Raw genomic sequence first — 26738 nt, forward strand, 5'->3', positions numbered from 1 at the left:
TGTTCCTCCCCCTTTCCTAATCATAGCCCTTACTCACACACAAAACTCCCTCCCTCTCTCATTCACTCACTCACTTTAGGCCAATCCGTCCTCTTTCTCTCTCTGTGTCTCTCTCCTACTCTGAGACAGAGTCAGAACTCTTCTCCCTGACAGCCACAAACATCTACAGCACTTACTGCATTCAGAGAGGGAACCTGCAAACAAAACTTCACAGAAAACTTTCTATTCTTGTTCCAGAGAATTTGCTGAAGAGGAGAGGAGGGAAACGAACCAACAAACATACAAACAAACAAACAACAAAAGACCTGAGAGTGAAGAGAAAGGAAAAGCAGGGCCTTTTTAAAAAGGGAATCACAACAACTTTTGCTGCCAGGATGCCTTTGCTTTTGAAGAGAGAATTTTTGTTGGCGCTTTGCTGGATTATAGTGAGAGGTTCTCCAACTCCAGGATCTGAGGGGCACAGTTCAGTTACTGACTGCCCATCATGTGCTCTTGCCACGCTCTCAAGGGATGTGCCAAGCTCACAGCCTGAGATGGTGGAAGCAGTAAAGAAGCACATACTGAACATGTTGCACTTGAGGGACAGACCGAACATCACTCAGCCGGTGCCCAAGGCAGCACTTTTAAATGCCATAAAAAAACTCCATGTAGGAAAGGTGGGAGAGGATGGCTATGTGGAAATAGAGGATGACATTGGAAGAAGAGCAGAAATGAATGAACTTGCAGAGCAAACTTCAGAAATCATCACTTTTGCAGAATCAGGTGAGTGCTAGAAAAAAACACTGTAAAAGTATCATTTTATACCAGAACTGCAATTAACTTGTTTCTTCTACCCATCCATAATATTCTCTGTCAGATTAAAGGGCCAAGGGGAAGGATGGTGAGGATGAAAAGGTTGTAACAGAATTTGAGTCTCCCTGCTATAGTCTTGGATGCAGTTTACTTGCTTACACTTGCTAAACTCAGAAAGCCAAACAATAAGGAAGCTATCTAACCAGTCTTGAGTGGAAAGTGGGGCTGCACAGGAATCTTCCAAACTGTGCTTGTGAAACCACAGCTTTTGCATTGAGGTACTGGACCCTGGGGCTGATGGTGAAGGGGGAAAAGCTGCAACCACTTAGAAAGTTTTGGGCAAAAGAACGGTATTTAGATACTACTTAAAAATAAATCTTCCTAGTTAAAAGTAAATATCAGTGGGTAAAACACCACATGGAGCATATTTAACTTAACACAAGTGAGAGGGCATTTTTGTTGTTTAATTTAGCACAGCATCCCAGGCAATAAAGCGTTTCAGTGACTGTCAGATAAACTCCAATAGAACCCAGACAAATAGTTGCAGATGATCCAATTTCTAATGCTGACTTTTGCAGGCTGGGGGAAAAAAAAAAGAAAGAAAAAGGAAAGATTCTGTTACTAAGTGCTCCTTGCCAAAGAATGCAAAGTGACCATGTTCACTTTGGACTATTCTGATCTCTTAAATTTCAATAATTTCAGTGTATATACTTTGCAAATTAGTTGCTCAAAGCCTCAGCATGTGCCTACAGAACACAGCTGTAACATTCTCCTCTAAATGAGTAGAAAGAGAACTCAGTATAATAGTATCTATGCACATACATAAAATCGTTTGTATTTTGCTGTAGATGTATCATCAGTCTGGAAAGGTATGAAATTGCTAATAGCAACTCTTTTTATAATGCAGTCTAGCCAAAGAATTTTTCTTGCTGCCAAGACAGTTTTAAAAGAATGTCACTGTTTTGTTTGGTACAGCATATGGTAGGCAAAGTATGCACAGGAACTCCAGGCATTTTTGTTTAAAAGTTTGCTGCAGCAGTATAAACAATTAAGACGACACTCAGAGTTTCCAGTCCTGAAAACCTGTTGACTCAGATGTTCTGTTTGCAGGAAAGCCATGCACAGAAGTGTGCATGCTTTTAAGAGCAGACATTCCTGCCGGCTGTATGGCTTCCAACTATACAAGAAGCCCTTGCCTTTGGTGTCCTTTGTCAATGCAGCCCTTATCAGGTCTTTCACCAGGAAGAGTCATGCTTCTCTTCCCTTGTGTGCTATATCAGACCATTGGGTAGAAGATCTTAATGCAAGTGAACACAAGAAGCGGCTGTGGTTTTCTGCCTGTTTAAGGAATGAATGTACAGATGCAAACAAATCACTGGACTAATGAACAGGTGCCCCACCTAAGTTTCAGAACCTCTCTCTAAGTAGAATGGAACACATATGGCAGGAATGGTGGTTTCTGTTCATCCTCTGAGTCCCAACCATTTGTAACCTCACGACTGTCTTTCCTGAGCCCTGATGCAAAATAATTCTGAATTGAATATATGCCTATTAAACATGACAGTCTTGGATTGCAATTCTTATTCCAATTGGCTCAGAGTCACATGACCACAAAGACCTCTGCCATTGCCCACAGATTGGCCAATGGTCCAGCTGCCAATCTCTCTGATAAAAACTACTGAACGCTCATGCACACAAGATTAATTTACATCTATATAATGATTAATTCTTAACAACAATATTAATTTAACAAGATTGGCGGTAGCTAGGTTTTTTCCCTCTGGCCTTTTTGTTGCATTGAGGCACTCCACCTTCTTGGAGTCATGGGAGTTAGCTTCTACAAGATGTCTTTGGCCTTTTTTCTATACCTGCTGGACTTTTAGTTGGTAGGAGAGAGAAGGATTTTTTTAAAGTGTTGAATAATTAAACATGCATGAGAGTTTGGGTTTATAATGCAAAAAACTGAAACCCAGTAGGGAATAATATCTGTGGGATAGGGTCATTCCTGATAGTCAGATCTTTAACTTGTTGAACACATAATTTTCCTCTATAAATTCAAGATCTATTAATACTGTTTTACAGTTCAGTAACACATTTTATCCATGCAGCTCACAGTGCTATACAAACACTAATGATGTAATTAAGCTTGACATCAACTCGCTGACACATACTTACTTGTAAAGATGGAGGGGAAGTCCTAAAGCAGTATTCTTTTCTCTGTTGTGCACATGTGGAAACTTAGGCAAAAAGCATTCAAGTAACTTCTCTCAGGTTGTCAGAGTGTGTGGAAGAGCCAGGAATAGAACACAGATCCATGGGCACTTCCCAGTGCCAAAAATATTCTCTCTACTCTATACCAGAAACCACCATCAGCTAAAAAGGAAGCTATCGAGAACCAATGAAAATGAATGGAAATTTGACACAAGTTATACCTACTAAATGGTGCCAAAAATAGGAGTAAGAATTTAGATTTTATTTGTGTGGGCATAACCATGCACATCTTACACTTCTCCTTCTCAGGAACTGTGTACTCATGAGCATAAAAAGAGATATTTCATTTGCCAGTGTGAAATCATCCACAGGTATTGCACACACATCTACAATGAAAATGAAATGGCAAACCTGCTACTCCATGCGTATAATCTAGTTTTCAAAATCTCTGTTAAGGCTGATGTTTTATAAAACAGAGAGACTAAAATGCAAATAGCGGAGGACACGAAAAATGATGATGTGTGGGAAATAAATGTAGTGAACTCATTTAAAGCACAGGTGTCCTCATATTTGTGAGATCAGCAGAATTCTTGGCTGCTACTTTTCACCACTACAATTCCAGGCACATCTTTGTAAAACTAATAACCAAGAGTACTGGGCAAAAGTTTATAAAAGAATCCTGCTGCACACTGGCATGCTAACAAGTAAAACAAGAAAATGACTTTCTACTTACATATCAAGTACTATGAGTACTGAGCAAGATTAGTTCTACTGGAAGATCCTTTTGCCAAAACTTTGTGATTTACTTCAAGGTCTTAAAAGTTGTGATAGAGAAAAAGGGCAGGGGAGGGGAGAATGGGTAGGCATATATGTTCACAAGCAGAGCCTACAAGTTTCCACTGCTGAGATAAGCAATAATTATAAAATTTGGTTCATTGTTCACCCCTTTATTTTTTTAAGTAGATAACTTATTAGTCAAAGTACTGTGCCTTGGGATAATACCGTGCGCATATGCTGATCCCAGCAACTAAATCAGCACTGACTGGGTTGCTAACATCAGCCACAGGGTAAGGGAGAGGAATTATAAGCATTGAAATCCCAAAGCTTGTTATTAGAGATGCCAAAAATAAATGAGATTTGTGATAGCTATTCACATCAGTGTTACCTTTTCTTGCGTCAGTTCATGTCAAATTTAGACATGAATTCATTTGACAGTAAAGTCTCAGATGTCTCTTTTGCTAGACAGAGAGCCAGCCCTAGCATTAACAGCAAGGTGTTTGGTAGGGAGGAGCAGGGAAGGAGCAGGATGGGTAATTTATCCTTCTTTAAATTGTTTCATCACTTTTGTTTTTAAAAGACGCTTATTTAGGTGCACATCCTTCTGTGCTCACTAAAGTACTCAATGGCCACAAGAGGGCACACTCTTCCAAAGGCGTTTTGGTTAATGCAAGTGAACCTTCCTGCAAGTTGCTATTGTACCTAATTGGATCCTGAATGCCAAAGATCTTTGTGCTTATCTGTAGCCTCTGAGTGGAGATCTTGTTTCTCCCATCTAGTTTAAAAGACTCAAGTAGAACTCTACCAAAATAATCTATTGTAAGGAAAACAGGGAAAAGATAAATCTGATAAAATGTTGTATGCTTACATTCTGGAAATCGAGAGATCAGAATGATTTAAAAAAAAAAAAACAGACTCTGAAAAATGTGACCGTGAATCATCAGCTGAGCTGATTTTATCACATTTTTTCTAATGCAGTCTCCTTGGCTTTTAGAAAACAAATCTCTTTTTCCCTTGATTTTTTTTCCACTTTGACATTCTTTATCAAAGATTTTAGCCTAACAAATGAAAGCAAATTACTTCCAAGAGAGGAAAGCCCCTTTTAATTCAATATGTTTAACTGAAACAAAATGAGAAACTTCTCTAGGGGCTGAGTTGGTTGTGAAGAGTTAAAGAAAGTGCAGGTGAATCTGAGAAGGTGAGAACTAGTCTAGAAAAGGTATGGGAAAGAGAGCACCACTGTGTGCAGACAAACATATGTGAACTTGTGTCTGAAAATACAGCTGGGTACATGTGGTCGCACATTTGCTTGTACATGTGCAGAAGTGTGCATAAGTATTTTCATGTACATATATGTGCCAGGACATGCTAGCGTAGACACATGTATGCATGAATTTGTGCACGTAATGTTTCTGTGTAAATGTGCATGGGTGCTTGGATCAGCATCTGTGCATGCGCATTCTCATGCATGCCTGTGTGTAAATGGAAGCATGTCAGCGCATAGGTATATGTGTGTATATGAACTGGTCAGAATGTGTGCAGAGATGTGTGTTCAGGTGTCCTTCAGTGTGGATATGAGCATTTGTTCCTGTGTGTGATATCAATAGTGTTAAGTATCAGAGGGGTAGCCGTGTTAGTCTGGATCTGTAGCAGCAACGAAAGGTCCTGTGGCACCTTATAGACTAACAGAAAAGTTTAGAGCATGAGCTTTCGTGAGTTAACTCACTTCTTCAGATGTGGCAACTGAGTTTTAACAGTGTAATTTAAGGCCAAATGCTAATCCATTCAAAGTCAGTGGAAATTTTGCTATTCACTTGAGTGAGCTCAGGATTTGGCTCTGATCTAACAAAAGCACAGTATTTCTATGGAAAGAAGGATAATTTAGCATCAAATCTTCATTATTATTAACCACACACAAATCGCTCATTTGTTGTCTACAATACAACAAACAGTTTTAATGTAACATTGCAAAAACCTTACTGATAAAAGCACCCCCTGCGTGCACCTACAGACACACACACACACACACACACTCTCTCATAGGGGAGGATTTTTAGTTCCAGGGAGGGAATAATACATTATTACATGACCCTTTTCATGAATATTTGTGGTTATGGGTTTTTGTTCGCATGAATGTTTGGAGAATAGCTGTTCCTCCTGCAAATACCTGTCTTTACCTGTAGAAAAGAGTATCTGAACATGACTGCACAAGGCATTTGCTATTTGCACCAGAAATGCTCTCCCCTTGTTTTAAGAGTGACAGTCATCCATTCTGGGAGCAGAAACACAATAATCCGACTTAGGTGACCAAGCACACATAAAGAATAATGATTAATTGGAGAGAATGACTGTAACTGATTCATAGACTGAAATACATCCACATAAACTGCCATGGAATAATAGGGATAATTGACAGACAGATAGCAGGACTAAATTCACTGGACAAAGTGTATGTAGTGAACAATTCCTCTAGCTTTAGTGGTCATTTATTAATAAACGTTTCAAGCAATTCTCTCTCAGCTATACTCTTCTCATTCCCTTCAGAAGAACCTTTCTACTAACTTATTTGTTCTGTTTCCTGGGGAACAAAAATGAGGAGTAAGGAGAAGGATGCTTTTGAATGTAATTACAGATTGGCACCCAGTAGAAATCCCCCTCCCCCTCCATCTAAACATAGGCAGTAGTAAAGTTAGCAACTTCAAAAAAAAGCTTGCTTTGTAGGGAAGAATAGTTCACTTATAGTGTAACTTAAAAATGAATCAAAATGAAACAGCAATGAAGAATGGAAATTCAAAGGCACAAAATTCTCTTACACAGTGAACATTTTTCCATGGCAAGGTTAAATACCATATCTAAAGAGTAAGTTTTGCTAGAACAGTAGGAACCAAGACATGTAATTGCTTAGATGGGTGGTGGTTGAGGCTGGCAGGGAGAAAGACTTTACTGTCTAATAACATTTGATTAAGGAAAAGCTTGGTTTAAATTAAACATTTTATTCAAAAAACTTTTCTGAGCTGTACAGGATGAACATCTCTCATCCAGCATCCTCAGGACTGGACTGATGCCAGACAAGAGAATTTGCTGGACCATGGGAGGTCATTATTGTCTAGCACAAAGGGGGCCAACCAGTTAGATGCTAAGAATCAAAATAGCTGTGGATAAAGTGCTAAGAGTCATGCATTACATATCTATCTACGTAAAAATAAACATAAAACATAGCTCAATGCCCTACCACTGCCTCAGAGCCAGACACTCCCAGCCGCACCCTCCTTCCCACCCCCCACTCTAACCAGATTGCCCACACCTCCCCCAGAGCTAGGCACCCCCAAACTCCCCCCATGCTAACCCAGTGCCTGGCTCTAACCAACATTCTGCTTCTCCCTCCAGATGCTGGGTGCAGAGTGGCGGTGAGCAGTTTGGGTAGGCGGCTCCAGGAGCTGCATTTCATTGAGCAAATAGACTCATGTGGCTCAGGAGCCAAGGGTCAGCCACCCCAGGGTCTAGCACGTTGCCAACACTTCCACTGCTTACTGCGCTCTTAGGAGACATTTAAATTACAGCTAGACAACAGCACGGAACACTGAGAGTCAGGACGGGTGGCTGGAAATAAACTTTATGAGACCACGGGAAACTTGGCCACACCCATGATAAGTTGTTGTCCAGCTAATTAAAATAATGCTGGACTACAGATGTTGCTGGAGGAGGGAGTGCCAGGTTAGAGAGGTTCAACCAGTAGAATTTAGGCCCTGCCTCTGTAGGTGCATATAGCTGAAACTCAAAGGACCATACCCTGAGGCGCAGTGTAAATCTGAAGGAAGGAGACTTTTACTAGATACTAGAGGACTGCAATTTAGCTGGACCGAGGAAAGGAATCATGAGGCCCAGAGGACACTTTAGCAATAGAGAACCCAGAGCTTCTATTGTGAGACCTAAGCGGGAACAGTGAATGCAGCACCAAGCAGGAATTAGCTGTGTGAGTCCACAAAATGCCTGGACGCATCAGCAAAGCCCTGTGTGTCTGTGGCATGCCTGCTTTCCTTCTGCATTCCCCTGGGGGGCAAAATATACACAAAAGCCAATAATGAAGAAGGAAGAGGTGTCAAAGTCTGCTACCCGTCCCCCGCTCCCCCCGTCCAGCATGGGGCTTTCTAGTGATTTGCCTCCTTCCCTGTCCCCTCTACCCAGCCCATGGAGTGGAAAAACATTATTCTTCCATATTAGGTCATTATACAGAGACATAAACAGCCTTTAGCAGCTGGGTACATGGAGGATTTAAATGAATCCTCCCTTTCCATTTCATGTTCAGGCACGGGACCTTAAAGGTGTGCAAGCAATACTAAAGGGCGAAAGATGATATTAGCAAACTCTCTTTAACATATCAAATACTATTGCTCTGTTTCCCTCTTACTGAATAATTCCTTCCCTTATAAAAGCTTTTACCCTAGCACATAAGCACTTAATTTCTGTTTCTCACTTTTCTCCACAACATTTGCCAGTGCGTTTAGCTTTGCTAGAAGACTCCTCTTTGCTCTTTGGAATCATGACCTCTTTTTTATTTCAGACAGAGGCCACAACTGAGAAGTAGTGATGAGGAATCAGGTACAAGCACCCCCATGTTTTCTTAAGTTAGGCGTGAGAGGCTGTCAAATCTGGGATTCTGGAATAAACACATCTCTCTCTTCCCTAGCAATTTCTCCTGTGGTAACACAATCCAAAATTGTGTCAGCATAGCTTGGAAGCATTGAAGGGACGAAGTGGTCAGCAATGTTGGATTGTGGGACTTTCCTCACGAATCAGGCAGGAGGAGCAGGATGATTAGAAATAGAAAAAAATCCCTTGAAAATCAACCATAGCAGATAAGGAAATACAGAAAGAGGACAATGAAAGTATTTCTGTGAGGTTATGATGAAGTGATACTCCCAAAACATTTAGCGAGCTCTCTTTTGCTCTTTCATTTATAAGACTACAACATGCTTTTATCATTTGAGGGCTACGTATATTCATGTATGTGTGTGTGTGTATATATATATATATATATATATATATGTATATTGAAGTGGGTCTTTGCTCATGGAAGCTTATGCTCCAATATATCTGTTAGTCTCTAAGATGCCACAGGACTTCTTGTTGTTATTTATGGATACTCAGGAGTCTAAAGAGTTATGCAAGGTGTTTAACTGAAGTAAAATCCCCAAGCAATGTTTAGGGAAAAAAGGGACTGCAGAACCTCTAACCTAAAACACTTGAGAAGTGATAGCTCTTAGCAAAAACAGCAGAGTCTGGCGGCAGTTTAAAGACCAACAACTTTTTTAGGATATGGGGGCATACATTTTTGTGCCCTGCTACTTTCATAAATTTGTTAATCTTTAAAGTGTTTGCTGAAACAGAGTAGCACCTCTTAGGATATTCAGGGGTTTATTAAAAAAATATTCTAAGATGATGATGAATGTTGGGCCAGTTCTGGAGCTCTTAACTCTGCTTGTATTAAGGCCAAACTCTCAGTGACTACAAAGAGAATTTACTTGAAAGAGGGATTTTGTACAAACTGAGTTAGGACTTTGGGATTGGTTCTGTTCGTTCTTTCTCAGAAGCCGATTAGAACAGATCACAGTTAGCTGGCTGGGGATTTGGGGTGAGTTCAAGATAGTTTTGATTTTTTCCCCATCACTGTTAAAGCTAACTCCAGCTTTGTTTAATCCCAGTCTTCTGAAAAAGGACCTACGAGAAGATTTCTTTTTCCCATTATAGAATTTTCTACTAAATAATGTGGGTTTGAGGACTGTCTAGAATGTATATGTTCATACAGAAGCATTAGGACCCTCTGAAACGTTTGCATCTCCCTCTTTCCTTTAAATCCACAGTTCTGTGTGAAAACATGTTGAATAATGTTGGTAATATTATGGTATCCGACTTCATAAGTAGACTTATGCTACTTTGCAACAAAAGGGAGGTAGGGCAAAAACATTGACAGGGTAGTCAAATACTTCATGCTGTATTAGTCCATTTTTTATTAGTGCTAGGGCTTGTCTACACTTGCCCCCAGCTTGAAGGGGGCATGTTAATCAGGGCAACGGGAGATTACGAGTGAAGTGCTGTGATGAATACGCAGCACTTCATTAGGCTAATTCTCCCCTGTGCCAGCTTCGAAGCGTCAGACTTCCTAGTGTCAGCATGCCTGTAATTTTGAGGAGTAAAGGGACTTCGAAGTAGCGCATGGCTACACGCATGCCGGCACTTCGAAATTTAACACTTCAGAGTTGTCGTGGGGGAGAATTAGCCTAATGAAGTGCTGCATATTCATTCCACAGCACTTCATTAGTAATCTCCTGTTGCTCTGATTAACATGCCACCTTCGAAGTTGGGGGCAAGTGCAGACCAAGCCCTAGTGATTCATTGGAATTTATGATTAATTATCTTTAAAAGAGCAAAAGATTGTGTGTCTTTTGTTCAACGTCTATCCAAACTGAGTAATTAGATTGCTATACATACTATCTATCTGCCTCCATATAACATAACGGTGGTTACTAACTGGTGGAAGTATGTCTCTTTATAATTATTCCCAGCTCCCATTATAATGCTAAGAATAGAAATGTTAAGTGTTGCATCTTGCACTTAGCAGTATTAAGTAACCCCCTGATAAGTGTTCTCTTTATAAAGCCCTTTCTCTTTACGCATTAGAAGAAAAAGCCTGGATTTGGATTCCCTTGAACTTTAGGATGTTTCATATCCAGAAAAAATCCAAACCTGCAGCATACTTACACTACTCTAAATGCTTTGCTCAGAAGTGTAGGTATAAGCCATTCTCCTTCTGGGTTTGGTGTTTTATCTCATGTAGTTGCACCAAGACTAGTTAGAGAATAATGAGTCTGCTCTAAAACCTTAAGTACCAGGTTGCTGACTTTCAACTCTTGTGGAAGAAGCTCATGTTCTGAGCTGCAGAGGTTCCCAGGATTGATTCTGCTTGCTGCTGTTACACAGGTACATAATGTAGGGGGTGTATGTGTAATCTATCTTGAAAGATAGACTGTAACATTCAATTCCTGATGCAGAACTCTTCTATATTTTGGGGTACTCTGATTTAGGTTTTGGTTTGGCTCATTACAGAGATTTGGGAAAACTATAAAGTTGGGATCCGTATCTGAACTTTTCTAAAATTTTGGCATATATGGATCTGGAGTTGTGACTAATGCCTATCTATGTCAAAAAGATACCTGCACTTATAAAGCAGACAGCTTTGCCATAGTTATTTTAGAGAATGGAAACATATGTGCTAACTGTGCAGCAGCAAAAAGGGCTAACTCATCACCTTTTAATTACTACCAAGTGACTGCCATCCTCAGAAAACCTCACAACATCTCAAAGGTTTTGTTGGTTTGGAGGAGCTAGATAGAACTCATTGGTCTCTTTTCCCAAAACTTCTTAGTATTTTTAAGTGAGAAAAGTTACACCTTTAAAGGCCTGACATTACTCCACAGTCCTGTTTAATTCCAGGAGAACCACATTTAACCCTCTTTGGAGACAGGTATCAGCAAAGCCTGTAAGAAACAGTTAATATAATCCATGTGTTTTTATGTCCCAAGGACAATTTAAATTCATGATTTCATACTCTCAGTGGGAAAGAAAAACAATGGAAAACAATGTGTCCTGTGGCTACACTAATTTGGAAATTACTGTCGCTTTGGCCTGGATATTCCATCTGGAGTAGCTGAATGTCTCTGTGACAGGACTTCACAGAAAAAGAAAGCATAGAGGGAGGTGTGGGCTGCTCACAGGTTTTTGGAACCAGGAACACTTGAGTTCTTACATGGACATGGGACTTCCTCTATGGCCTTTGGCAAGTCACTTAAACTCTGTGTCTCAAATTCCCCATCTGTGAAATGGGGATAAAGCTAAGGGATGTGGTGAGAACTAATTAGGAGCCAAGATCAACAACCTCACTCATGCAACAGCACTTTTCAAGTGACCTTTTTGCTGCTTTGTTCTTACCATTTCGGTCTTCATCAGCAATTGCCCTTGTTGGGCAAAATTTTGACACTCTGAATCACATTGAAGAGTACCACATGTCATACACATGGAACAACCTGTTAGGCAGTTTGAATAACGGTTTCGGAATCTCTCTCTAGCCATTTTAAAGTTTTACATCACTAAACTCCAAACCTCTGCTGTCTGTCCCTCCTGCACCAGAAAGGAGACATGTAGCCTTTTACCCTCAGAGTGCTGGTGATCTTTTTCTCTGAAAACATCCAACTTTCCTACAAATCAAAATGCCATAGTCTTAGATATAAACAAATCAGCTCTCTTGAAAAAAAACAAAACAATAGCTGATTCATTCTCTCTTAACTTCTCCATGCTTTAGCCATCAAATCATAAAGCAGCCCTCCAAATTCATTTTAGCTTCTTCCAGGGAGACGAGTTCTGTATCAAAGAAACTTCCATTCCCCAGCATAATCATCACTGGCATCCCAGAAAGTTTATACAGTTATGCCAGAGAACTTTCCCCTGAAATATGCAGTTCTTTAGCTCATTTCTTGGAGGATTTGCCATCACTATAATCACAATGGGCACTGTGTTAAATTAAGAACAGAATCTATACCTAGAGTCCACAGAATGAAGCTTCTGGCTGCAGAACACTAAGCGGTGCTTGAAATGCATAGCTCTGTGATGGTCTCCATGCTAAGAGAGATATCTAAGTATGCTACATGTCTGAAACTATTGGCATACAGTTCTTTGGTGTAAGAACTCACTGAAGAATGATGATGATTTATGGAGATGGAGCCCAGTGGCCAGATCCTGCTTACTTTGGCAAATTCCCCATTAACTTCTGTGGCTCTGGATCTAGACCCTCAGTTTTTAGCACTAGACACAGCTTTGTATGGCTAGTATACATTTTCATGGGCTGTTTTTTAAACAGCTGTTACTTCCCCTGTCAGTCAATAGTAATTGTAAGTGTTGAGCAAAATTATCCTCTACACAGCAATTAATGCCCATTTTCCATTAAACACGTTGCCTGAATTTTCATATATGATTAATGCTCCCATAACAAAATTGCATGATGATGATAAAAAATTGGAAAACAAAAACTTCAGTAAATAGAGAATTTCCACTGTAGGAAAAAATCACATCAAAGAGATGTGTGAGAGAGAAGTTAGCAAAGCATAGTAGAGAATGCTCAAAACATTAAATAGAAACATAACTTAGGGAATGTTATTCATATGCTGACAATAAAATCTTATCAAAGGAATGAAAATTATATACTAACCAGTTCTTCACTTCTGTTTTTATTTTGCAACTTCAGGCACCCCTAGGAAAATGCTGCACTTTGAGATTTCCAAGGAAGGTAGTGACCTATCTGTAGTGCAGCATGCTGAAGTATGGCTTTTCCTGAAAGTCTCCAAGGCCAACCGAAGCAGAACAAAAGTCACCATCCGATTGTACCAGCAGCAGAGACAGCCCAAAGGCAATTCTGAAGGGGCAGAAGAGGATGGAGGTCAGAAGGGAGAAAAAAGTGAGACTCTCATCTCTGAAAAGGCAGTGGACACCCGCAAAAGTACCTGGCACATCTTTCCTGTCTCCAGCAGTGTTCAATACCTGTTGGACAAAGGCAAGAGCTCCCTGGATGTGAGGATTGCCTGCGATCAGTGCCAAGAAACTGGAGCTAGCCTGGTGCTACTGGGCAAGAAGAAGAAAAAGGATGATGGGGAAGGGAAAGAGAAAGAAGTTGGAGAATCCACAGGAGAAGATGAAAAGGAGCAGTCACACAGACCTTTCCTGATGATGCTTGCCCGGCATTCAGATGACCACCTGCACAGACGACGGAGAAGGGGCCTGGAGTGTGATGGCAAAGTCAACCTCTGCTGCAAGAAGCAGTTCTTTGTGAGCTTCAAGGACATTGGATGGAGTGACTGGATCATTGCTCCCACAGGTTACCATGCCAATTACTGCGAAGGAGAGTGCCCCAGCCATATAGCAGGCACATCTGGTTCATCGTTATCCTTCCACTCCACTGTCATCAACCATTACCGCATGCGGGGCCACAGCCCTTTCTCCAACCTCAAGTCATGTTGTGTACCCACCAAGCTACGGCCAATGTCCATGCTGTACTATGACGATGGGCAGAACATCATCAAGAAGGATATTCAGAATATGATTGTAGAGGAGTGTGGCTGCTCATAGACACACACCCACACCAAAGGCCTCCTGTCTGGTGGAGAATTGAAAAGAAGCTGCAGGAGAGGAAAGACCCCACTATGGTTTAATCTTTCCAAATGAAACAAATATTTTTGTAAAAAAAAAAAGACAGCACATGGAGTTAAAAAAGACTAAAAACAGACAAAGGAAGAATAAGAAAGCATAAACAGGGCTTGAATGAGAAACTTTTTGAATAGTGGTATAGGGAGGAGGAGTCTCCTTCCTTTCAATATGTTCCATATTTTATTATATAGTTATGTTAAACATTATTTGTTACGAGGGGAATTGTGTTTCCCCTACTAGTTACCTGTCAGTTCAAGCCCTGGTAGCAGCCTGCCTAACCTGCAGCAATTTGGACTCTTGAGTCCAAAATGGCATTGAAATTCCTAGAAAAGCCATGTGTATGAACACTGCATTCACTGGCACTTTCCCCTCTCCCCTCCCCGCAATTTACCAAGGACGTAACGAGAGTGTATGTGTTGTATGTGTGCGTGTGTGCATTACTATGTGTGTCTGTGTATGCATATATATGCATGTGTGGGCCCATGTGTGTTTACATACACACGCATGAGTACACATATGCACAGATACACATGCATGTACTCCCACATTAATACATACACTTACTTATGTTGGTCGAGGGACTATATTGCGCAGGTGTTCACACCTTCATCTTCTGCACTACGTTTGCAAAAAAAACTCACAAAAACAAAACAAAAAATTAAAAAAAACATAAAAGAAGAAAAGTGAAAAAGAATGAAAGAAAGAATACAAAGTTACATTTCGTTAAGGTGCTTACAACATTAGAACTATGCAACCTAGTTGGTTTGAAACTGTTTACCTGAGAGAGAAAGGAAAAAAAAAACAACAAAAAACAAAACAAAACAAAAAATCCAGAAAGACTTTATTTAATGGAAGTAACGTTTTTTTTTTTTGTTTCCATGAGAGATACTTGAAAGGAACATGTTTGTCCAGTTACTGGAGCCGAACATTTCTATATTTTGTAAAAAAAGTTTAATCGTTTACTATTTGCACTACAGTGGTGTTTGACCTGTCTAATCTTTATTTAACAAGTATATTTGAGGGAGGTTGATTGGGAGTAGGAGGGATTGAGCGCTGCACTTACTGTGGGCTATACAAGACCTGCTACAGCACACAAAATAGCTATTTATATTGTAATAATTATTATTATTTTGTACCTTAAAAAGAATAGACACATACACCAAAGACATTTATGTGAGCCTCTAAACAGTCTTTTTGTGGTTGGTACCATTCATAAATAAAAAAAAAAAAATCAGGGTTTAGATTAAGGGAACAGTGGGGTTGATTACATTCAGGCTGATATACAACAGTTAATTAGTTTAACTACAATATGGCCCATAATATTGGAATCTGGGTTTAGCTGTGGATTTCAAAAACCCAGAAAGTCCAAGGGTGCATGGGTCCAAGATTTTGTTTCAGGCCCATCTATGGTATAAATGTTACTCCTTTCTCATTAATGACTTTAAGACATTTTTCCTGATGTACAGCAGCTGTACATTGTAAGAAAACATCTTCATATAAGGGGGAATATATATACACATATGTATTTTTATGTGTGTGTGTGTGTGTGTGCGCGCATATATATATATATATATATATATATATATATATATATATATATATGTGCGCATGGTATTAGCACTTCAGGCTTCACCTTAATGTTCTTAAAGCAATGAATGTTTGTGTGCAAAGCACAGTGTATTAAAAGATTATTTTTTAATGAGTGGAAAGGAACATATTTAAAGCAATCCCTTGGAATGAAAGACTTCTAAAGCTTCATTGTACCACTTAGATCTAATGTAAAACAGCATATATCTTTGGGCCGACCTCACCATCACTCCTGTAGAACACAGAGCAAAATGAAAGCTATGGTATTATTTCTATTTCAAATACAGTCTTTAATAAGAGTCTGGCTTTCTCAAATACAGTTTTCCCAGCTGGCAACTCTTGATGAGTTTGTGCGTTATACGACCTAATTTTCAGTGTCAGCACCTAACCTGAAGGGTCCAACCTATAGGGCATAGGTAGATAGGTTTTTAAAATTTTATCAGTCATATTTAAAAGAATGCTGAAGTAAAAAAGCATATGTTTTTGGGTAGGGGAAAAGGTTAGAGGGAATGGGAGAAACCTTAAGGCCTTGTCTACACTGACTTTGGAAACCATGAGGCCAGACGCTGCAAGTTCTTACCCATACAAAAGTGTAAAAGTTTGCAGGACCAAGCTCCCAGGTTAGCAACATGCTATTGAGCCGTGCCTAAAAGAGACATTTGTTAGAAAAGCATGATTATGGTTTCCCAGCTTGGCAATAGCATGGTTTGAAAAAAAAAGAAAAGGATTTAGAGCACAATAAAGCCCTGTCGACAATGGCCAGGGAAGTAGTGTGTTAGCTAGCACCTTTATGGCAAGAAATGTGTTTGACCAGTGTAATCAGGGCCTTAATTTTTGTCAGCCAAAACTCCATGTGAGTGTGAGTGTGTGCGTGCATGTGTGTGTACCGGTTTGTATGAATTGAGATTAGAAAAAAGGAAAAAAAAATTCTCTGTTGAATAAATATCAACGTATATGCTTATAGCTAAGTTTTCTATCTAATTTATTCCATAGTATTTAGATTGCATAGTACAGCTAATGGGTTATACCTTTATGTACTTTTTATACAATGCGTTTTTTACAGACTTGTTTGCAGTTTGCAAAAAAAAAAAAAACCTTGTAAAAATTGTAACAATTAGGTGAACACTAAATTTGTCACTAAAATATTCTTTAAGATATCAAGGCTTTCTGATTTAAATTTTTCACAGGAATTTGGATTTTTTTTGTTAAGGGGTTACAAAATATCAATGAAAAAAGAATTCATACATAATTTCTTTTTACAAATGAAACAAACCAAACCAAAAAACTTGAACTTGCATCCATTCACATGAGTGGCAAAATTGCTTTTGATTTCAGTAAGAGCTGACTCAGATTCTGGAACGCTACTGGCCTGATGCAAAGTTTATTGAAGCTAGTGAAAAGATTCCCATTGACTTCAATGGGCTTCAGATCAGGCAGTAAAATTATTTACGTGGCACTCCAGGACACCTTATTCTTGTGAGTAGTCCCTTAACTTCTTGGACTGGGGCTTAGTTTTGGTCTGTTGCAAACAGCGTGTGGAGAGAGAAACTGTATCTGCATAAATGATGTCACATCCAACACCAAATAGCTACCAGTTAATGGGATTATGGAATAGTTTTGTGAACCAGTATGCAGCATGGTTATTTCCTGTGTACACTGGTAAAGGGAATCACTTCCTATTAGAAAAAATGATTTTTAAATTTGGTTAGATAGCAGCTGCTATCATAAACTCCAATCCTTTTGTCATCAAAGACAATGGCAAAACTCTCATAGACTTCAACTGATAGTCTTACAAAAAAAAAAAAAAACTAAAAACAACACATTTAATGCTGTATAGCTCAAAAGCCAACACCCTCCACAAGCTTATGTGTGGTGAAAGGGGACTGGCTTTTGAAAACATGAAACTGCCGTGAAGGGAGGGAAGAAAAGAAGATTTTAGATGTGGTGGGTGGGTTACATGATATACGTATTGGAAAGTGTGGGAGGTTGTCAGTTCAACAACTGTTCCCAACTCCTGCTCGGTAGCTTGATTCACATATACACCCTGTTTCCAAAATTTAAAAGGGTCTCTTCCTTCAGTCTCTGGACTCAGGCATGGGATTTTGATTTGTGGTCAGAGTTATTTAAAGAAGAGGGAAATGAAAATGTATATGATAAAATAAAATCAGAAATTGGGATGTTAATCAAGACTGACTGATTCTAGCACAACCCCCACCTCCCCGATAATTTAGTTTAATTAAATTTGCATGTCCTCAAAATAGCATTATAAATTGCTAGTACATTTGACAAGTTCTTTGAGGGGATGTGATCTTGAGAATAATCTCTTTTTAGGTAACAGCATAGTAAAAGGAAATAAAATGGAAAGGCTTTTAAATGCTAAGATATTCACTTCCATATAATACACTCCTTGGGAAACTAAATATTAAAAATATATTTTCAAAATATGTTTGAAAATTGAAATATATTTCTTCAGCCTCTCTCCAGTCATCATGCTGAAAATTCCTCAAACTTTCCAAAATGATGTCTCCTCCCTCGTTAAAAAATCTACAATGATCAGATGGTAACAGTATGTACAACCCAGAAAGCCTGTTAAAGTACAACATTGAGATATGTATTTGTGAGGACGAACGTATTTGTCTATGAACGTATTCTGGGGCTTTATTCAAAGGAAATGCTTGCAGACTGTTGTGATTTTTGGGGGGTTTTCTGCCCTTCTGTTTCATCGCAGAGTGCTGATCTAGGGCCCCCATCTGCAACCTCCTGAAAGGAATGGGAGTTTTGCCACTGACTTCAATAGGAGCAGTCCCTTAACAATCATGGTACTGAATCATAAATACCCCATTATTTGTATTCAAGTCATCAAGTTAATTTAAGTAAGTCATCTAGTTAATTTAAGTATATCACTAGAGACTCAAGGTGAGGTTGGGAGCATCTTCCAAGCTGGAGAAGCTTCATCACCCATAAAATCTATGTGTTAATTTTAAAAACTGAATTATTCATGCTGAATAGTTCCTTACTTTGCAAATAGTCCTATTGGGCTCATAGTTTGTACTATTCAACATGAGTAACAATGGCAGAATTCGTTCCTAAAATGTATGTAAGAAGGCAAACGTTAGTTATTAACACCTTTAAATTAATCCTCACATAAACCGTAATCATTAATATGGGTGAATGCAAAAACAATCCACTTGCTAATATTTAATAGAGCCTCATTCCACCACTGGTGCCATTGTCTTTAAAGGAACTACTTATGGAGTAAAGTGCTATGAGTATGAGTAAGGGAAATAGGAATCTGATCTAATCTGAACAATTATAAGTCATATTTCTATGGGCAGAAACAAACAACTTCTGGGTTATATGCTATTTTAGAGATACCATGAATTTGTCTTAATTTTGAATGGGGTTTTATATTTAAACACTTTGAATACCATACATTCATGAGGGGTTGAATATATATATGTATATGTATATATGTGTATTCTATATATATTGACTCTCTCTCTATATATATGTATACACACACATCAGTATATATACATATATATATATATATATAAATTATGAAAGCCGAGATATTATGAAGCCTATTTTGTTTTTATCATTGTGATTTGTTGTTGATGTTATTATTATTGTTGTTATTATTATATTATTATTATTATAATTATTATTATTTTGCATATTACATGCAGTGCTTTAACCAATGTCTGTTTGGCTAATGTAATTAAAGTTGTTAATTTATATGAGTACATTTCAACTATGTCAATGGTTTCTTAATATTTATTGTGTAGAAGAACTGTTTTTTAAATTTACAATATGTTTAAAGAGGTAACAGTTTGATATGTTCTCATTTGTTTATATTAGAAGTTATTTATTTTCAAGGCATTCCATCTGATATTTTGATATTTGGAAGGCATGCTACCTATACTTTGTACAGTTAGTGGGCAATATTCTTCAGCTCCCAGTAGATTCGTAGGCCTTACGTTAATAAAAGACAAGTTTGGGGATTTTTATTTTAAATCTTTCTTACTGGTTTGCCAGGAATAACTCAGCGCACTAACTGTCAGACACTTTGCCTGCGTGACCAATTTATTCCTACTGTAATTGCCTGAGACAGAGGACCAAAGCTGTCCCTGGTGTAAGTCCAATGACTTCCGTGAAGTTACATCACAGATGAATTTGGCTTACAGAGAGAAAATGCCTGTGGTGCAAGTCAATGCAAGGAAAAAGTTGAGCGAGAGAAGAAGTATCTTTGCATTTGGAGGAGATTTTGATGTGTTAAAAAATGTTTGGGTCCGGTACAATTTTATTTTACATTGTTTCTTTTGTTATCTTGCTCTTCCCCTACACAACAACAGCAACAACACAAGTGAAATAAATAAAGGGAGTTTCACTGAGCTTTGTGTACTTGTTCCTTAATATATATTTCTGTTCAGAAGTGGAGAGCAGGGAAAATAACACCAAAAGGAGATGAAAAAGTGTAAAATACATTTTAAGGTTGGACATTCTACCATCACTACCTATTAATTCAGATACATGAGATTTTTCATTCAGTCACAGAAAAGCACATTTGCCCATTTTGAGGCTGTCAATTCTTCTGTGACATATTTCTCTGAAACTACTAAAGCTACTAAACTAAACTACATATTTCTCTGAAACTACTACTAAACACACAGCATTGTGCCTCTCTACATTCAGGTATAACACCTTTGTTGGCAGTTTTCTGTCAATAAAAAACCCACGTAGACACTCCCAGGAGGGCTGGGGGAAACCAGGCAGTCCTGTTTGCTGAGCCTCCGGTTGGCTGTTCAGTCGAGAGAGGGCTGGGCAGTCTGGACGCTCTCTGTCAACAGAGAGGATTGCTCTTTTGATCCACTTTTGTGTGTGGATGTGATCTGTGAACAGAAGTTTTGCCGGAAGATCTCTTCCACCAGTAATGACGTCTGTCGACATATTGCTATAGTGTCGACATAGCCAAAGACAATAAGGAGTTACTACCAGGGCTACCGGTCCACATGAATCAACGTACAAATTGATCAACAATTCCATGATTTGCTCAAACAGACAGTCAACTAATCAGCTGGGCCTAATGGCATAATATTTCACAATTAAGTGCTTTAAACTCTGAGGCTATGGTTACACTGTATTTGTACATTTGTATCCCAAAATAGAAACCACATGGCTAAACACGGCACTCAAAATAGCAGTGCTGTTTTGAGTGTGATATTTCGTTCTTGCTACCCCTTGTAACACAGATAGTGGGAAGTTCAAAATGGGCACTTATTTTGAACTTTGGTGTTGTTTGGATGGCACAGAGTTTGAAATAACTTACCTCAAAATAATTATGTGGGTTATTTTGAGATAAGGCTACAGTGTTGTCTGAGGGTATTATCTTTTTTGGGGAACTCACACTGCAGGAATTTCAAGAAGAAATTTACCCCCAGGCCTTCCCCACAGTGTTGAATAACTGGGGAGGTGTATTATGGGGTATTCTCCTCTCTACCTGAGGCATCAGGTCATCAACCCCGGTGGAAACATATAATAGGAGTTTGGTGTCATCCAGAATTTTTACATTCCAGTTAAGTGTCCTATACATCACTTTGTCCTTTTACGTTGCTATTAAGTACGGTTGCGTTGGTTATGATGGTTGCTGAAAGGCTTAATCGAGAATGAACAATGAAAACCAAGGAGGTGCATTTCACATGAATGGGGCAATTCCTGGCCAAAATGAGTACACTCAATATAATATCATAAGAACACGTTAGCAAACGTGAACGAGAGATTAAACAATTAATAAGTAGGCATGACTAGATTAAAAGAGTGGTGCTGAAGAATGGTTCCACAGATGCTGGCAATTCTGTTTTGCTCTGCAATGCTGCAAATGCCGGTAGATAAACACTGCAATGTAAATGTCACAGTCTCGCTAGTCCCTCATAGGCTTAACTGTCTTGTGGGACTTGTTTCATGTACCACTTACTCAGCAATATCATGTTACTAAAGTTAAACTGGCTCTTTATTATGAGAATATTTACAGAGTTGCTGGAGTTGCAGATAGCACCTAAAGCCCTGTGAATACAGAGTGCCTCCTTAGAGCCCACCGAGTAGGTGGGCCCAAGGTGGCACCCTAACAACAGGGCCTGACTGGTGGGAGGTTGATGCTAAAATCAATTGTGTCATGGGGTCCTGAATGCCTGGAGACCAAGGCAACTGCCTTGCCCCAAGGCAGGGCCTGTGCCTACAACAAACTCTTCCTGAGCCCCGCGCTCCATCTTCCAAATTCCATAAAGACTGCTTGAGGAGTGTGCTAAATCATGACCTGCATGCATCTCTTCTTGTTCCAAGACAAGACAATGAAATATTTCATGGGCTGCATAACTGCTTGGATCTTTCTGCTGAAGATTCAAGGTTGAGCAGGTGGAGCATGGAATGTCATAGCAATATAGCTGAATTATAGCCCTGAATACAAAATAGAGTAGGGAATGACAAGAAAGGTAATACTGTGACATCCCAACATTCACAAGTTTAACATTCACAAATTCAATTATTTGCAAGCAGCTGCCGCCAGGATTCCAGGCCAGGAGTTGCAGCAGCCACCGCTTCCCCGGGGCTCTGGGCAGGAGCACTGGCAGCTGCCATTTTCTGGGGTTCTCTGTGGGGAACGCTGGTAGCTGCTGCTCCCCGGGGCTCCAGGATCCGGAGCACCAGCAGCCACCACCTCCCCGGGGCCCTGGGCAGGAGTGCTGGCAGATGGTGCCTCCCTGGGGCCTCAGGCAGGAGAGCCGGCAGCCACCACCTCCCTGGGTCTCCGGGACTGGTAGCGCCAGCAGCTGCTGCTTCCCTGGGGCTCCAGGCAGGGAACACTGGTGGCTACCACTTCACTGGGGCCTCTGGTGGGGAGCACCAGCAGCTGCCACCTCGCCAGGGCCCCCCAGGAAGGGGTGCCAGCAGCTGCTGACTCCTTGGGGCCCCAGGCAGGAGCTCCGGCAGCCATTGCTTTGCTGGGACTCCAGGCAGGAGCGCCAGCACTTGCTGTTTCGCTGGGGCTCTGCGTGAATGATATTCATCATTCATGAAATTCAACGTTCATGAGGGTTCTCAACACAGAATCCTCGCAAATGTTGCAACCCTACTGTATACAAGACACCAGAAGCTAAGGAGAAGAATCTAAATTAACTGGAAGGCTCCACTAATCCTTTGCACAGTCAGAGGAAAAGAGAATGAGAACAAGGTGCCAAGAATGGTACTTACAGTATCCATTGTGAGGAACTGAAAAAGAAAAGATGCCTCCAAGCTTCCCTTGCAGCAACTGAGAGGCTCAATGGTTACTTTACCCGTGAATAGAGCTATCAAGATTTATTGATGCAAAGTTAAATATTCAAACCACATACTGCAATACAATGCCAGGGAGCTGTGGCCGTGTTTCAATGTCTTATCCATTTTGTGTCCATGTGATGGGGAAGCTGTTCTCTCACACATCTTAATTGTTAGGTGCTGCACTTTCACAAGAGAGCAACACAGGTTCTAAAACACTGTAAAAGCTTTATTAAGACTAGAACAACACTGGGAGAAACCAACACAGTGCCTTAAAACTGGCTTGTGTGCAGGTTGTTTTTTCACAACGTAAAAAAAATATAGATTTTGATTCATAGATTGTGATTCTAGATTTCTTTTGATTCATTAAGCTATAAAATAGTGTTCCAGTCCTATTGCAATTGAAGTCAGTGCAGTATTCCAGTATTACATGAGTTATGTGAAAGTTGAATTTGGTCCTATATTTCAGTAATATCACTGAATACAAAGAAACTCCGAAGAGCTGAGAGTGTAACAGAAGACAACCTACATACAAGTGCCAACCAATGAAATGACTAAATTAAACTAAATTCTAGATTTTAGATCTAAATTTTAGATTCAAAATTGAGTGCTATTTGCATGAGCCTTTAAAAAGTATGACTATCACCAACAGTTAAGGTATTTATGGAAAAAACATCCATTTTATCTCTTCTTTAAAATGCAATCTCCAACTGCTCTTCCACTGTTTGCTTCAATCTTTACTTCTCAGAGAATTCTGTAATCAAAAATGTAAACAATCTACACCAAAAACAAAAAACAAAATTGCAAAATTCACCATATTTCATTTGTCAAAATAATTCAGTATAATTATATCAGCTTCTATTATTTTGGTAATTTATTTAAATTATACTATGGAAAAAAGTCATAATAACTATTCAGCATTCCTTAAAAAAATGAGTTAAGTTACAAAAATTTGGTAACCAATAGCCTAGGTTCTAGTTATAATCCTGTCTGGCTCCTTTCTGTCCTTGCTCCTGTCTGGTGACAGGACATGGAGAGGCTCATGGTCTGGTCCTAATTGAGGACAGGTGGTAGTGGGTGGGACTAGGCCTGCCCACTGCTAAAGCCACTCTCTCAGCTTTGTGGGAAGAACTACTGGACCCAGCCTCAACTAACTGTAGGGCACAGCTGATGAAAACCAGGGACCGTCCAGAGACCTGCAGAGGGCTTGAGATGTCTGCCCCCTTTCCTGGCTTGGCCCCAGCTAGGATGTGAGGCTGTTTTTTTATGCTTTCTGTCCCTCTCCTGTGCTTCCAGTGGGGAGCAGGACTGGTTTGCCTCTATTCTCCAGAGGGATGGTATCTGTCCCTCACTGTTAGGCTCAGAGGGAGGCCACTTTGCCTCATTAGGCTGGCATAACAACATGGAGAATCAGGCGCTCTATGGACACTGAAGTAATTAACTGACTGAATAAACATAATACCATAAGGCGAAAAGGTGGTTATTACAGTGCAGCAAAATCAGGCAGTTTTGTTACCCATCTATTTATAGCCAGATATTCTTTTAAATTACATTTTAAATAAATTCCTTTCCTTTTGAATCATAAAACAATATAGTCCCCCAAGCCAGGCAGCTTCAGCCTCATTCCATGATCTTTTGAGCATCTCTTATACAAAGGCTGACAGTGTACCCTTAAAGAAGTTCAAATACAATCCCCCTCAGGCTGTTTTGGTTGCACTGGCTGGAGGCACCCTGTTGGAAGTCAGCTCTGTTGGTAAATCAGCTTGTGAATGGCCAGATCCAGCTTACTGAATTCATACAACTGCAACAGAGATTATACTGTTAAGTTTATTATTCCTGGCCTACACTGTCGAAGAAGTAAGAAGTGGGGAACAAAAACAACCCAGAACAAAACAAAGATGAATGATATGGCAAGATATAGATTAAAAACATTAAGAATGGCCTTTAAGGCATTCTTGTACAAGCACACGTTATACTAGGTTTTTTTTTCCTCATGGGGAAAAGGAAGGAGTGTTGACTGAAAAAGAGATATGGATGTAACTTCAAAAATATGAACACACCACTGGGCAATATATATTTATAAAACACGACATGGGCAATAGACCATTAGCCTGCCACGTGGTCCTTCCACAAAATTATATATGGAAGACTAAACCACGATAACGAAATGCAGAGTAAAGTAAGAGTGGGCCGAAATTTAGATTCATGTAGGTTTCCAAACATAATATTTTCAAGTATATTTAGTGAAAAGGAAGGGAGAGGATAAAGATGAAAGATTTTTTCATGCTAAACACAACTGTATTCACATCTTAATTTTTAATTTGTTTCTTTCCTTTTTTAAATTTCACTCAACTTCCAGCCTTTGTTCCTCTGTCTCATAACACATTATTATTCTCAGTATGACAAAAGCTGAATTTTTATGACACATTTTCAATACATTTTTAAAGGAAAATCAAAGACAGATCTTTGACTGCAAGAAGATGTACCAGTTTGCTTCAAGATATAAAGAGCTCCCACCCTCATTAATACATTAACAGGTTGCACCTATGCATATCCCTGATAGGCGGGGTAGTTGAACTTCACAAAAGCAGGTAGTTCTGCTTTAAATTCACAGACAATCAATTGACAGTAATGGATAATAAATATCTTCCTGGCACATTTAGCAGCATAGAAGAAATGCTGCGGTCAGATTTTCAAAGTTGGATATCCTTCAGAATAATTTAGATCACTAATCATTAAGATTATGGAACTACATGCTGAAGTAAAGTTACAAAGAGTCTCCAGGTATTAAAGAATAATTTTTAATTAAAGATTATGTCAGGTGATGAAATCTCCAGGAATTTGTCGAGTCATATTTGACAACCCCAAAGGCAATGAAAAGTACAAATACATCCCTACAGAGTGATTTGTTGCCAAGAGAACCATTTCTTCTGTGTATTCAGAATTATATCAGATAAAAAATATGTTCATTGATTTTTACTTCCATTAGCTTTGCCAGCCTAGAATGACAACCAAAACTGAGTTGCATTCTCTTCCAACTTCAGTGCAATCCCTAGAAATGTTTACTGAGCTCCAATCAGTTATAAGTATGCAAATTCACTGAAGAAAATAACGTTGACAGGAATCTATGAAGGCATAATCTGAGGAAAAAAGAGTTGAATAAATGGTCAATGGGATTATAATTTAGGAAAGCCTAAAATGACGAGCAGCATGTGATGACACCTGGCAGCCCACAGAGGAAAGCAATTGGGCAGGTCCCTTGGGGCCCAGTGATTTAAAATGTCCCATGGCCTCCAGCCATTTTGCTGCTACTATGGCAGTGGCCAGAACCCCAACCCCTCTAAATTATTGCTGGAGCCCCACGTGGGCTATGTCTATACTTACAAAAAACTTCAAAATGGCCATACTAATGGCCAAATTGAAGAATACTTATGAGGTGCTGAAATGAATATTCAGCACCTCATCAGCATGCTGCCAACTGCAGCACTTTGAAAGTGCTGTGGTTCACTCGCCTATGGTTCATCTACATGGGGGTCCATTTCGAAAGGCCCCTGCCAACATCAAAATCCCCTTACTCCTATCAGCTTTCAAAAAGGACCCCCATGTAGATGAACCGCAGGCAAGTGAACCGCGGAAGTTTCGAAGTGCCCTGGCCAGTGGCATGCTGATGAGGCGCTGAATATTCATTTCAAAACCTCATTAGTATTCTTCGATTTGGCCATTAGCACACCCATTTTGAAGTTGTTCTGTAAGTGTAGACATGCTGTGGTGTGCATTCTGCAGACCTGGCAAGCTGAAGATCTGACTGGGGA

The 26738-nt window shown here is 39.6% G+C and overlaps 1 protein-coding gene across 1 annotated transcript; it reads left to right on the forward strand.

Annotated features, from left to right (window-relative positions):
- The first annotated feature begins 200 nt into the window (after nucleotides 1–200).
- On the forward strand, nucleotides 201–13953 carry INHBA (inhibin subunit beta A). Its single transcript, XM_074986038.1, has 2 exons — nucleotides 201–762; nucleotides 13076–13953. Exons 1-2 carry the CDS (start codon nucleotides 375–377, stop codon nucleotides 13951–13953), a joined length of 1266 nt encoding a protein of 421 aa, XP_074842139.1. The 5' UTR covers nucleotides 201–374.
- The last annotated feature ends 12785 nt before the right edge of the window (nucleotides 13954–26738 follow it).

This window comes from Carettochelys insculpta, chromosome 2, assembly GCF_033958435.1.
Source record: "Carettochelys insculpta isolate YL-2023 chromosome 2, ASM3395843v1, whole genome shotgun sequence".
NCBI classification, from domain to species: domain Eukaryota; kingdom Metazoa; phylum Chordata; order Testudines; family Carettochelyidae; genus Carettochelys; species Carettochelys insculpta.

What these genes read in the sequence shown, in the direction of transcription:
- INHBA (XM_074986038.1), top strand. Translation starts at nt 375, where the DNA reads ATGCCTTTGCTTTTGAAGAGAGAATTTTTGTTGGCGCTTTGCTGGATT. An exon ending in CATCACTTTTGCAGAATCAG is followed by an intron (nt 763 to 13,075) that starts GTGAGTGCTAGA and finishes TTGCAACTTCAG; the next exon opens with GCACCCCTAGGAAAATGCTG.